The 14,102-nt window shown below is 37.8% G+C and overlaps 1 protein-coding gene across 2 annotated transcripts in view; it reads right to left on the reverse strand.

Moving 5' to 3' along the window:
- PVRL3 (poliovirus receptor-related 3) overlaps positions 1–14,102 on the reverse strand; it is a 41,645-nt gene that overhangs the window by 6,440 nt on the left and 21,103 nt on the right. Inside the window, exons 5-6 of one of the 2 annotated variants that reach the window (XM_010567303.1) lie at positions 8,018–8,156; positions 6,519–6,600 (exon numbers count right to left, since the gene is read on the reverse strand). In XM_010567303.1, the coding sequence (XP_010565605.1) occupies positions 6,519–6,600; positions 8,018–8,156 (221 nt within the window). Of the gene's footprint in view, positions 1–6,518; positions 6,601–8,017; positions 8,157–12,633; positions 13,535–14,102 lie in introns of those variants that run through there. The other variant, XM_010567302.1, reaches the window with a different exon arrangement.

The raw sequence follows: 14,102 nt of genomic DNA on the forward strand, positions 1-14,102 counted from the left end.
AATTTTGAGTTATTTAACATCACCTGCAAATGCATTGTGAAACAGGTTAAAAAAAGCCATTGTCTAATGTTTTCTTCTTTCTCCACTCCTCCAGCGGTTCTTTTCCACCATGTTCACGGGCTTATTTTTCCAACTGTTCTTTGTCATGTTTGCGCTCTTGTAATTCCTTTTAAAAGAAGTTTTTTTTTCCCCTGACCTTAAAGTCATACTGCTTTTGCTTCTCAAGTCCTAGACTGCAATCTGGAGACCAATTCTGAGAACATGCTATTAACCACTTACCAAAAGGAGACATTGCTCTTTCATACCTGAACTAAGAGCATGAATTTACCACACAAGGCAAAACACACACGGGGAACAAGAACCCCCACATCATCACCAAAGGCTAATATTCTGTGAGCAACAAAAATATGCCTGCTCAATAGTTTAGACAAACACTGGAAACGAGAACAGGAGATTCAATTTAAACTAGAGACAAAGGAAATCATCTCACATAGCATGAAAACACAACACCTTTGCTAGAGAAAGGACTTGTACCTTTTACCGCCATGGAGCAAGCAATAGAAGCAAAATCTTCAGGTTCTGTCAAAGAAAACTGGTGCTGAGCTACAGTGTTTCTATGCAGGATGACACAGTGTATCTGGGGTTTTGTGCTTCGATACTTAAAATAGTTTGCATTGTCTTTACATTTTGCAGAGTTTCATAAAAGCATTGAGTTTTACTCTAAACATGGTCCTTCTCAAACACTCCTTTAAAAGCCTGAACCAATTATCTCAACATCTTCATCTTACATTTTCTCATCCTTTCCAATTTAGAAATCCCATTACAAAAGCGTCCACTAATAAAAAAGCTTGTGCCTCATTCTAGTCCCTATCCAGTTAATGGGTTTTATTCATTTTAAGATCCTTTATCAATACAGATGAGTTTACCTATGCACATTTTGTACTTCCTTCCACTCAGTCTTGTTTGCCTAAACAGCTCTTCAGTCTAAGGCAAATTATTACAATAATGCTTCCTTTTTCATCAAGGTAGGGACATTCCCACCCCTAGGAATCCCTAGGGTCTTTTCCTAAGACCATTAGGAAAAGAACTAGACAAGTTCAAGAGAGCCAGAATCTATTAATGAATCAATATAATGCTAGGTATAAGAGTACTGTGCATGATCTTTTCACATTTGATCCAGAAGTATCATCATTCAGTAAATGGTGTTATATGCTTTTACTTGTGCTAATACAATTTCACCATCTTTTCTGTTTTGAACAGGAAAACAAATATTACCATTAAAGAACTTTAGCATTTGTCTGGGTTGCTTGGCTAAATACAAGAGGTATTCTTACAAGTTGCAAGTCTAAAGTCAGTCTTGCCGTGGCTAGAATTACCTGCTGGGCTGTATTTCCCTTCTCTGCTTTTATTTCTGTTGCTACAGAAAAGCCTTATTAAATTCTGAATGTTTCAAGGACTCTGAACATTCATGCATTGCATTATACAACACAATTATTTTTCCTCTTTCCTTCAGAAGCACCTGTCAAGCTAGACTTCAGTTCTTTCACAATGTCAAAGACTGTCCATCTCCGTCATGTTTCTAGGCAAGAACTTTTGCTTCTTAGTGACATATTTTTTGAAATACAGTGAAACTAATGATTCAAAGGATTGCCTGAATTAGCGCCCCCTCTCCCACTCTTATAAATATTATGCAACAGAGGAATTTCTCTTTAAGCCACTGGAATTCTTCCGTTCTTCCAACTTTCTCTTGATCTGCCCCAAAACTTAGCTGCCAAGCACAGCGCCCTCTCTCACCAAGGACATAACCTTCAGGCTGCTCACTGCCCTTTCACATTACATGCAAAAAATAGTTCTGAGTAACAGAATAGTACTTCCATGACAATGATTATTAAAAAAAACCACCCAGACAAAAGCAATAGCTTTTTTGCTAAAAAAGTTGATAAAGGTGAACCTACAGTCTTCGCAATTATCGTGGTTTAAGCCCAGCCAGCAACTAAACACCATGAGGCCACTCGCTCATTCCTCCCCGCTGGTGGGATGGAGAAGAGAAAATACAACAAAAGGCTTGTGGGTCAAGATGGGGACAGGGAGGGATCACTCACCAATTATAGTCACAGGCAAAAACCAGACTCAAATTGGGGAAAAAAAGACAAAATCAATTTAATTTGTTACCAATCAAATCAAAACAAGATAATGAGAAGCAAACCTAAATCTTAAAAACACCTTCCCCCCCACCCCTCCCTCCTTCCCAGACTCAACTCCACTTCTGATTTTCTCTACCTCCTCCCCACCAGCAGCACAGGGGACAGGGAATGGGGGTTGCAGTCAGTTCATCACACATTGTCTCTGCTGCTCCTTCCTCCTCAGGGTCAGGACTCCTCACACTCTTCCCCTGCTCCAGCATGGGGTCACTCCCACGGGAGACAGTCCACCATGAACTTCTCCAACGTGAGTCCTTCCCGTGGGCTGCAGTCCTTCACGAACTGCTCCAGCACGGGTCCTTTCCATGGCGTGCAGTCCTTCAGGAGCACAGACTGTTCCAGCGTGGGTCCCCGGCGGGGTCACAAGTCCTGCCAGAAAATCTGCTCCAGCATGGGCTCCTCTCTCCATGGGTCCACAGGTCCTGCCAGGAGCCTGCTCCAGAGTGGGCTTCCCATGGGGTCACAGCCTCCATCAGGTGCATCTACCTGCTCTGGCATGAGGTCCTCCGTGGGCTGCAGGTGGAGATCTGCTCCACCGCGGACCTCCCTGGGCTGCAGGGGGACAGCCTGCCTCACCATGGTCTTCACCATGGGCCGCAGGGGAATCTCTGCTCCTGGGCGTGGAGCACCTCTTCCCCCTCCTTCTTCACTGACCTGGGGTCTGCACAGGTGTTTCTTTCATTCCAATCTCCTCCCACACTGCAGGTTCCCCTTCTTGAATATGTTATTGCAGTGGTGCTACCGCCATCACTGAAGGGGTTAGCCTTGGCCAGAGGCAGGTCTGACTTGGAGCCGAAGAAGCTTCTAGCAGCTTCTCACAGCAGCCCCCCCTGTAGCGCTGCCCCCCTCCCCGCTACCAAAACCCCACCACACAAACCGAACACAACAGTAAAAACTATTTACACTACCATTTTTTCATTGTTCCACTTAATACTCCTATGTTTTGGACTTCTGCCTTGCTCTTTTAGGGCCATAAGTGAACAGTTCTTCTCAATTCTTAAGTGATTCACATGAATACGTAAATTGGTATCTGCAAACACCAGTACAGAGAAATTATGAGTACTCAGTTACATAGTACTTCTACATACATGTAGCTTATTATTTAACATTAGCACGTAAACACTAATGCATACTTCAAGTATACTTAAAGCTTCCAAGTCTGAAGGAGTAACTACGAAAGACATTGGCTATCCAGTATTATCAAGTGTCTACAACATCCCCCTTCATTTTAATACCAACACCCATCTACTCAGATATGGGTAAAATCTAGTTAAATATTGACTGCTGGGACACAAACAGGAGAATTTCAGCTTATTCAGTTGCATCTGGAATACTTCACAAGATCCAAAAAAACCTACTGTGCATGATTTGAACAATAACTGTAGATGATTGAAAAATTTGCACATTACATATAACAACCCGAATCAGCTTAAATTGAATCAATCCACTTACAATCCTCAATTACTGTATTCAGAAGACACCATTTAAGTTCATTCCCTCTTAACTTTACCTTGCACCTTCGTGCAGCCTATCATTTCCACTCAGACTGAATTTGATCATCTATTGCTGTTGACAATGCAGTGACACTTCACCTACAGTTCTTTTCAGTGTAACCAGAACCTTACATCTGAACTATTTAGAGGCTTACCAGCATGCTTCTCATTTATGACTAGACAACGCAGTTCAAACAGCTTTTAGAACATAAATCGTGTGGCTAGTACAGACTTTTAGTCTAACAGGACAAGACATAGTGACAGGCTGCTAACTTGCTTCTTTTACCTTTTTAAAGCTATTCAAGAGTTGGCTTATTACACCACAAGAATGCAACCCATCACTTCTTGGCTAAAGCTAGTATTTTGACACTTATTTCTATTAGATAAAGCAGAAGCTCTTGCCTCAAGCATAACAAAAAGTACACGTTGATTATAGGTAGTATCAGCTAGGAAAACAGCCTCCAGCTCCAGGTCTTTTCAGTTTTGGACTTCCACAGAAGAGAAAAAGAACAGGCACACTAACAATGTTATGCCAACGCCCATTATTTTTAAATAAAGCATAGTTAACATGTAGCCTGAAAAAGAACTAGATCTTTCTCTTCCCTTTCCCAAAACAACTTAAAACTGTATTTATCCAGCTTGAGGGAAATGAGTATTAGATTCAGTCTGTTTAGTGTCTTCTCTTTATTTACAAAATATATTTACATAAAGCATTTTATTATATGTTCAATAAAGACTACAGTCAGCTTCAGCTTTTCTTAGTTCTTAAGTATTCACTAAGAGAAGCCACAGTAAGCAAAACCAAGAGAGAATTCAGAGAGAAGAGTTCTGAAGAAAACAATAAAGTATGCACTTTGAGTAGCCCTGTAAAGGATAAATAATTGCATTTTCTTTTTGTTGTCATTTTGCTATCTAGCAGCACTACAGATGCACAAATAACACGGTAATCCAAATAACACAATAGTCCATATCTTCTGATTCTACAAGATGATCTTTTACTGTAATACGTAAAGCATAGGATTGTATTAACAGAAGCATGATTCAATCTTGCATTTGTTGAGTATTTTAGTGACAGAAGAAAGAGTTAGCGAAGATGCCCAACCTGAGCATAGAAAAAGCAGCGTCTTCACTATCATCTTAGGTGTTATACCACCTTCGAGATCAGAAGACAAAAACCTATTATGCTTTTTGCCAACTAAATGTTTTATACCTTCATAATATTATAATCATCAGGCTGCTACTAAAAGTAGCAATGGATCCCAGAACATTTTCTTGCTTCATTCAGCAACAATATTAGCAAGTATTACTCAATGTAGTATTTGTAACACAATATTCTTTTCATGCGTTACTTTCATGAGAAAAAGGAAAGCTTTTATCAGCAACTCGTATTTGGTGAGCTTTAGTAACCAGCAATTACATTAAGAAAATCTACAACAATATTTTCAGCATTACTAAGAACTCTATCAAAATCTGTCTTGAAGGTGAATGAATAGGGCATCCCTCTACCAGAAAAAAAGGCTTCTACAGGTCCTTAAAGCTGCAAAGGTATACCAGAGCATTGGAAAAACAGTATTGCCTGAATTACCTCAGTCTTATCATTCAGCACATCAGTGGTTAGAATCACGTTATTGATACAAAGTACTGAAGATGGAACAAGAATCCCATTAAGAACAATTACAATCTAATTATCAGTAATAGTGATAGGTGATGCAAGTTTTCTTCAGTGTAAGCAGAAATTTAAAAATCAGACTGATCTAATGTATACACCCCTCCTCCCCCCCAATTATCACTTTAGGGGCTACAGTCACGTTCTATAGTTTTCAGGAACAGACTGGTTTATTATATGAAGTGTAATAATCGATGCTGTTAACTGAAGCCCTCTGCCATGAACAGGTCCCTTCTGTGTTGCCTAGTGCAAAAGAAACCTTCTGAATTCATCTGGAGTTTCACTAGCAGTTCAATCCAGTACAACGCCATGCTGTAGCTAAGGACAGTCCTATCCTTCCTTGTTCCCCACTTATTTTAACTGTCTCATTTGCTAGAATTAACTTTCCAGTGTATCACCTCTATGATGCTGTTATATCAGACTACACCCACACAAACACTAAATGCTAGTAAGGAACTTCATTGCCTATTTTTGTCTTGTTCGGACAGCATTACTTTAGATCACATGAAGCTACCCCTGAAAGCATACTAAAAATTCAAGTAATTGTCACAGAGTTAGTACAGAGTCTTTTGTTGCTGATAAAGATAAATTCAAGAAAAAATATCAAATTAGAAGGTACATAATTGCAAGCATTTAAAAGTGATTTAGTGATCTTCACTGGGAATCAAAACCATACTTTGGTAGATGAGCTACGCCAGAGCCCAAATTCCAGTATATCCCCACCACTCAAAACTGAACAGCTTAAAAGAAGAATGGCAGTTGTTACTAGCAAGGAAGGTGATGATGCTGAAGTCACTTAAGTTTACCAAGTATATTTGTTCCCTCATATGAAGATTGTTTTATAAAGCTATATATATTCTCTTAAATCACCACACAATTTCAGCTATAGCTTTTTCTACTTCAAGAGGAGCAGAGTCTGTCAAACACCGAGACAGAAAAAGGATCTATTTATCCGTTTCCTGACCTTTAAGGATGACTTTAACACCAAGGATGTAAGATTCAGATATCACATACGTAGGGAAACTTCTGGCTTGTGAACCAACAATCGATAAACTCCATAACATCACCAGAAAAGCAAAATCAGACTAAATTAACATAATAAAGGAAAGTTAACACTTTTCCTACCTTAATTTGAGATGCATATAACCTCTTACTCACCTGAAGCATAGCTTCTTTCTGTGGTACAGGGAATGCTCTCTCCTCACAGGAGGATGGTTTCTGAGTGGGTGGAAGATCAATCCTGTAGTAAAGAAAGAATGAAATATGACATGCCATGTTTGTGGAGTCCAATTGAATGGTCAGATATTTTTTATTTTAGCTGCCAAATCATCCAACAGGCAACACTCAGGGACACACACATTTCAGTCAGCAATGACACCTATATGAAGTATTGTAATGTTAACACATCCACCCCCGGCAATAATTCAGCCACACACTTTTCGTAGAAAAGCACCACCTATAACTTGTTTTTTATTGTGTAAGGTGTTAAGTAGACTGAACTCTACCACACACACTCCAACTAAGTAGGATTAGAGACTACTGGTATCTATCATCATTTCTATGTTATGAGATACAGCTTGAGCAACATTTGCTACTAGAGTCTTTCTTTGAAGAGACTTTGAGAAAGCCTTACAATGAATTATGACATGCAAGATTTCTCTACTGTAACTTTCTCAGTGAAAGCAAATGGTTATAAAAGAATTAAAATGCTTAAGACTATTCATATAAATTCTGTAGCTGAAGCATTTCAGAGAAACAAACAAGAAAACAATATTTCTAACCATGTTAGAAATTATTCAGTTGTAGGAAAACACTTGACTCATCTCGCTAGCTCAAGAGATTCGAATGCTGAAACTCATTTTATGCTAAACACTAAGTTATTTTATTCTACTCCTCATTAAGTATATGCACACACAACAGACACTTTCATTTCTCATTCAGTTTCAGTGTTAACTATATATGGCATGTGTGAAAAGACTTGTATTTACAGATATTCAAAGCTATCATCACTCCTTATGCATGTTCCTTCCAAGCAGGGTCTAGACACCATCTACTTGAACTAGAAAATTTTTTTCAGACTTATTTTGTTTGCTTGTTTTTGTTCGACCATATTGGATGCTTAAAAAAGTAAACCGCATGTCTGCACCAGAGACTTGAAGAAGCAACCAACATTCCAGAAAGCACATTAAGTCAATCATTTCTAAGCACACGTCTGTGGGTGCTTGCTTCATTTTACCCACATATCAGGATAAACCTTAGAGGACCTTCACTTCTGCAAAGCGTGGTCAATTTGTTCTCATGTTAGACCTACAGTTACGATAAACTAGTAGTCTCTGGCATCAGTCAAGATGGACCTCTCCCCTGCCCTCCAATTCAATCAATGAGCATCTTCTTTCAAAACTAAACAAAACAAAAAAACCCTTCTGAAGAGATAAAGAATTATATTACCTCTGAAGTCATTCTTAGCTTCCTCATTTTTATTTTATTTTTTTTTTAGAAATGCAAGTGATTTTACATTTGTCTACTCTGAAAATACAGCCCTGAAATTATGACAGCTGAACAGCTGCTAAGGAAACTCAGACATTTAAATTCCTGTATAGAACAAATGCTTTCCGCATATTGCTTTCAATTAAAAAAAAAATCCAACACATACTCACACTTTGTCAAGATAGGATGGCCTTTTTTTCCTTGGGGTCAGCAGCACTGTCACAAAGATGGTAATGATAAAAAGAGCAAGGACTGCTCCAATCACAGCCCCTGCTACAGCAACAGAAGATGTCTGCTTAAATGGCACATCTGCAATGTGATAGCATAGATTACACCTTTAAGAAGTTCACATACTTTCAATACTCAGATAAGCTATTTCAGCATTGCTCTGAGAAGTGTTTCTTCCTTCCATGACCAACGAGAAAGCCTCGTCCTGCACTAGCACTCTTGCAGTATTTGCTCCAGTCACCCAATTAAAAACCTGGTCAAACTGAGAGCTCATGAATCACTAATATGACTTAAAAAATTTCATTGACTACTTTTAATAAATACTAGCTGCATACTTTTATTTTTGATTTCAAGGCAAGATGAAGTTACAGAACATATGCGTTGCACTTACATGAGCAAATGAGGTGTTAATTCAAAAAGCTAGACAACTATGGCTTTATTAGCAATCTTTCTTTAAAGCCACTACAGTCTGCAGAAAGGAAAAAGGGAAACTTAAAAGCAAGGAAAAAAAGATATACTGCTATGAGCAATGAACACGCCAACTCACTAATAATTTGCTTACACTTATCAAAGCAACCCCTAAGACCACCTATCACCTCTAGGACTTCACACTTCAACCTACAAGAAAGTCATTTTTATAAATAAGTTTTATCAAGGGGGGAGAAAAGCTTTTTTTTTTCCTTTTAAAATAATTTTTCTTTTGACCTCAGCATTGTCAAATCTGATGTTTAAGAACTCATACTAAATTAACACACTTGTCAGTCTTTGAAGGTCACCCATTTCACTATGCTACAAATTCAGTAAGTTTTAAGTCTCACAACACTGAAACCTGCTAGCATACTTTAATTCAGTATCATCAGTGTTTCAAACTTGCACCAACAGGCTTATCAAAAAGTTGTACAATTAAAATAATTCACATTACCTTCACTAAAACGTTTTCCCGTAAAATACAGGTAGCATACAGAAATAATGCTCTGATCTACATTGATTACTAGATCAGAAAGGTAACAGCAAAGTAGTTTAAAATTAACACAGCTCTATACTTTTACCATATTTCTAAATGCAGTTTACTTCAGCTATTTTCCTTCAGAAATAATCATATGCTGCGTTTCTCCAAATACCACACAACCATCCTCTATTTAATCTCTTACCGGAATAAATTTTAAGAGCCTCTTAAGCTGTATATTCTATCCACAGGTCAAAAAGCCAAAACTATGCAATATGTTTTATCAATTACTCATAGCTCTAACGCTGTTCTGCCTGTATGCTGGAAATCTGGAGAAAGTCATCTTTTTCTCATCCCTCATTTAAAAAAAAAAAAGCACAACAAAAAACCCCAAACAAACCACCTTGGTTCCAATCTGATAAAGGGATTCCTGTCCTCTCACTGCGCATGAAAGACCTGACAGCAATACGCCCCTGGGATCACTCATGCACGTATGTTTAAGTAGCTTGAACAAAACTGAAATAAGCACTTTTTGCGACTGTCTTAAAGGGAAAAAGTCATAGAAAAACAACTTGCAGGAAGCTAATTCACTCCAGAAGATTAACACCTTCAGTGATCATTGTTCTATTTCACAAAACAGCTTTCTTGGCATAAGCTCCGTCTGTCCATCAGATAGCAGTCTATATACATAAGAACCATAATTCCCATTTTCTTCTGAAGAATGGGCACATCAATCAGTGGAAGGCTAACTTAACCACTGCATTTTAAGTGGTTTAAGTTTAGTTTACACTGGGTGTCTTCTTGTTGAAGTGAGAAAGTTGCAGGTAACTAATACACACTGTTAGGTCCCAAATTCATGAAGATGCTTCGGTCTTGTGATTACAAGAGAAGAGTTTGACTGTTTCATACTGTACTAACTTTATAGTGCCTTTTTTTCAGGTAAATTCTGCTATAACATTAAAACACCATGAAGTATTATACTTTTAATGAAAGTTCAGCCATTGAATCCCATTTTGGGTGAGATGACAATAGCCACCTATTTACCTCTGAACACCAGGAAAAACAGCAATATCCCAGCAAATGTAGCAATATACAGCAACTGAACTGAAGTGCAATTACCACAGGGCTCACTTAATTTGCTTTTTTGACTTGCTTTGGTAAAAAAAGTAGGCATAAAAACTCTATCAAACCAGAGGAATGATCAGAAGCCCAGACTACCATGCCAAGCTGAACAAGCCAAAGAGCACCTAAGATGCATGGTGCCAGCTAAGCAGCATTTTAACCACCAGTTGGTCAGAAATAGATGGGAATTGATTCACTCCAAGAAATATGGTTAAAGCAGAGCTACAGCAACTGAAAACAAAAAATGAAAAAAAAATTTTTTTCTTTTTTTAAAGAATGTGAATCTTAGTGTATCAGCTGTGGTTAAACTGTTTGGACAGCAACTATCCCTATTTATCATTCTCAGGGTTCATACTTCTTAAAATAGTTTCTAAAGACACTTGTTTAGGGTCTCCAAGAGGAAATGCTAAAAAGCCCATAAAGCCCATCTTAAACAGCTCAAATACTTTAGTTCCTTCTACCCAGCCTCTGGTTTTATCTTTTATCACGCTTTTTCATCTCCAATTTTAAGAACATACCTGTCAAACATTTTTGAACACTACCTACGTCCAGAACATAACAAAAAGTTTATTCACACAACAGCCATTTGTACTTACAATCAATTCTTTTTACAGCAGACATAATGTACAAAACATTGCAACACGCGTAAGCCCTATCCCTATTATCAACTTCAACTCCAAAACATTTCAACTTATTAACCCATAGGAATTAAATATATATATATTTTTAAAAATCAAACCAAAAAATCCACAGAGACAAAAGCAAGATATCCCATGTGGAGAACAGGTTTATGGTTACGTTTATTTCCAAGTAACACCATCTTTTAAAGATGATATATCAAATATTTTTTATTTGAAGAGAGGTATGATCTCTTTACTCCAGAAATAATTTGGATCAGAACCTTCTGCTCAATATTTAACTCCTTCCCTTGTGTTTGCACTCAAACTACAGATACACACAATATCATTTGCCATTGTTCTTGAGACTTTGGTCAATTGTATACCAGTACTTCATTAATCCAAACATGAACTTAAATTTAGGGATGCTATTCCATTTGAATTTCAAATAAAGACGTTGTTTTAATTTTGAAGACATGCAGTCATAGGCAATCACAGTGTATTGTCTACAATGCTCAATACAACTATTTTTGTGAAGCTCTAAATACTGTAAGCTACCAAAGATCATGAGGATAGAAAAGAACTTCCAGCATGAATGCTCATGAAGCAGCCATAATTATGCGGCCTATTTCATTTTAAAGGTAGCAGAGATTTTTCCCTTTTCAGGTTTCAAATACTAATAGCCTTATCAGCTTCATTTTCTTGAGCTAAACACTTAAAAATGGCATTTCAAAGGATCTACCATTCTAATTATGAATTTATCATTGTTCTGTAATTCATTTAAAGTTATTTCATTCCTCCCTACATAATCAGCAGAATTAGTTTGGTGAACCTGCTCAGGACAAAGTAGAACCACTTCGGGTGTCAAATGAGATGTCCCACATACAATGCATACAATGTCATTTGAAAGAACAAGAAAGTGAACATGTTGTTAAACCAGTATCAATTATTTGCAGGGGAAACAAATCCACTGCGGTACAGAGGCTGCACAATTTATCTAAACTCACTTTCATAGATTCTGTAGTTGCACCATCAGAAAGTGTGTTTTCACTATATGAAGTAGCAATGCAAGTGTCCACTGCCCTACTAATAATCTGAAATTCTAGTTACCCTCTTCAAAGCAAGCATTGTAACTTATTCAGAAGCAGCGTAAAACCGCTGTTTTAACTTCTGGTCATAAAAATTCTAGCAAATGCTTTGACACCTCTTAGCATGCTTGATGTTTATTGGCACCCAGGAAAATAAGCAAATTCACATTAGCCTCCAGCTGCGAAATCTATTAGAGTTTTCTTCTTAGTTGTGTCCAATTCTCCAGCTTTCAAGTTCAATAGTAAGATTCCCACAAAGCCTCAGAAACAGGTCTCTAATATTGTACCCTGTATACTTGCAAAAAACAGTTTGGTATTCATTAATGAGTCTTGACATCCTGCCTAACAGGCCTAACAAAATATCCTACTGTATGTATATATACAGATGCTAGCATAAGCTTTAGAAATCAATCACTATAAAAAATAATTTTTTTATCTTATTCGAAGACAAGCCTTTGACCTGTTTACACAGTTACTCCTCAAAATTTTGTTCATAAGTTAGTTTCAGTGCAATGACTTCTTTTAAGTACATAGTTACAAGAAGGCTCATTAAAATGCTAAGAGGTATTTATTTTTGTGCAGAAAAACCTAAAAATAAAGCTTTGATTCTGCTGTAACTCATTTTAATTGGTAAAGTATTTGCTATACAGAAGCATTAAGTTTACCATGGATGGTATCCAGATTGGAGTAATTCACATAATCTGCGAAGTAGAAGCCCCCGAAGATTATATGTGATCATTGCCTTAGGTAAACTTCTTTTTAAATCAGAGAGCCAAGACAGCCACTTTGTATTCTTGAACAATTTTGAATGGCAACTTTAATTTAGCATTTTTTACCTCTGACATAGACCAATATAAGCACTCTGCATTAAAACTCAAATCTTAAACAGTAGTACAGCATTGGGAAAAAAAGCAGCTCAAATACATTTTCCCCAGATTCAGTATTTCCATTGTGTCAAGTCACAATATAAAAACCTTCAAAAAAAAAAATCAGTTTCAAAAAGTTTATTCCTCCTCTTGTGTAAGTATAAACAATCTGAAAGTGATCAGCCAATGAAATGAACTGTAGGTACACGTTTAGTTTTCAGTGGATACTACACATACCACTCCCTCCGAGATATTACCGAGCCATCTATGTGAGAAACAAAGTCTTCTTCATTGTCATCGTAACATTCACCACCCATATACTTCATTCCCAATGTTCCACCTTCATAGTAATCCATTGGTCTTTCATAACGTTCCTGGTACCTGTTAATATTGTCTATATTGTTCCACTCTGGTTTTTCAGGGTCTTCTAAATAATCTTTAGATATTAAGCTGTTCATTGGATGCTTTATTTCTTTTTTTATACTGTCAGGGTAAGAATCCACATCATCTGACTGAAGAACATCTATTTGAGACTCTTTTTGCATATCTGATGGCGGAATGTAGTTCTTAGCAAAGTAGTCACCACGAAACGTCCGTCTTCTCCTATAGCAGATAATTCCAACCAGAACACTGACAAGTATGAGGAAGAGCGCCCCACCCACCGCACTACCGATGACGGTACCCCAAGTGTCTTCCTGCATTGCTGGCAAGGTTGATGTTGGGAAATCTATTATTCTAGGTTCTGTTGCTAAACCTGTGATGCCATCAGTCGAAGGATGCCAGGGAATCGTGGGCAGTCGAGTGGTAGTAGTAGGAGGATCTAATGGAAAGAGCAAAGAAGTAGACAAGACACAGAAAAGGCACAGAATGTCAATGCAAGCTAAATCAGTTAAGGGTTTATAAGAAAGCAAAGTTGATGGGTATGTTCTACAAGAATAGTTTTTCATTCTCAAGTTCATGGCACTACAAAAAGTCTTGTACTTTCCACAGGCTTTAAACTAGCTTCATTGCATGTGGTTTTGAGCTACGCTGCAGCAGGATAGGAACTATGGGGAGAAAATAAAATAATCTTTAAGTAGGCATCGGGCCCTCCTCAAAGTAAGGAGATGCAGCTTTTCTGCTCAGGTGTTCACTGTTCTTAGCACATTATTTACCTCCCCATGGAAGAAAGCTGTCTATTAGGAAAAACCCAAGCAGTCCTCTGCCTTTCCAGCCAGCAGTTAGGAATACTGGATCACATTAATTGCTTATGCCAGAGTCAGTTATTCCACATTAAGTTCCCACTTCAGAAATTGTTCAGGGCACCAAGTATAAGAATGAAAAACTATGAGTTGTGTGCTCAGTCAGCAGCACATGAACTACTGATTTTTAAGCTATTCTCTCCAAAA

This window comes from Haliaeetus leucocephalus, unplaced genomic scaffold (genome assembly GCF_000737465.1).
Source record: "Haliaeetus leucocephalus isolate CR32 unplaced genomic scaffold, Haliaeetus_leucocephalus-4.0 Scaffold228, whole genome shotgun sequence".
Lineage (NCBI taxonomy): Eukaryota > Metazoa > Chordata > Aves > Accipitriformes > Accipitridae > Haliaeetus > Haliaeetus leucocephalus.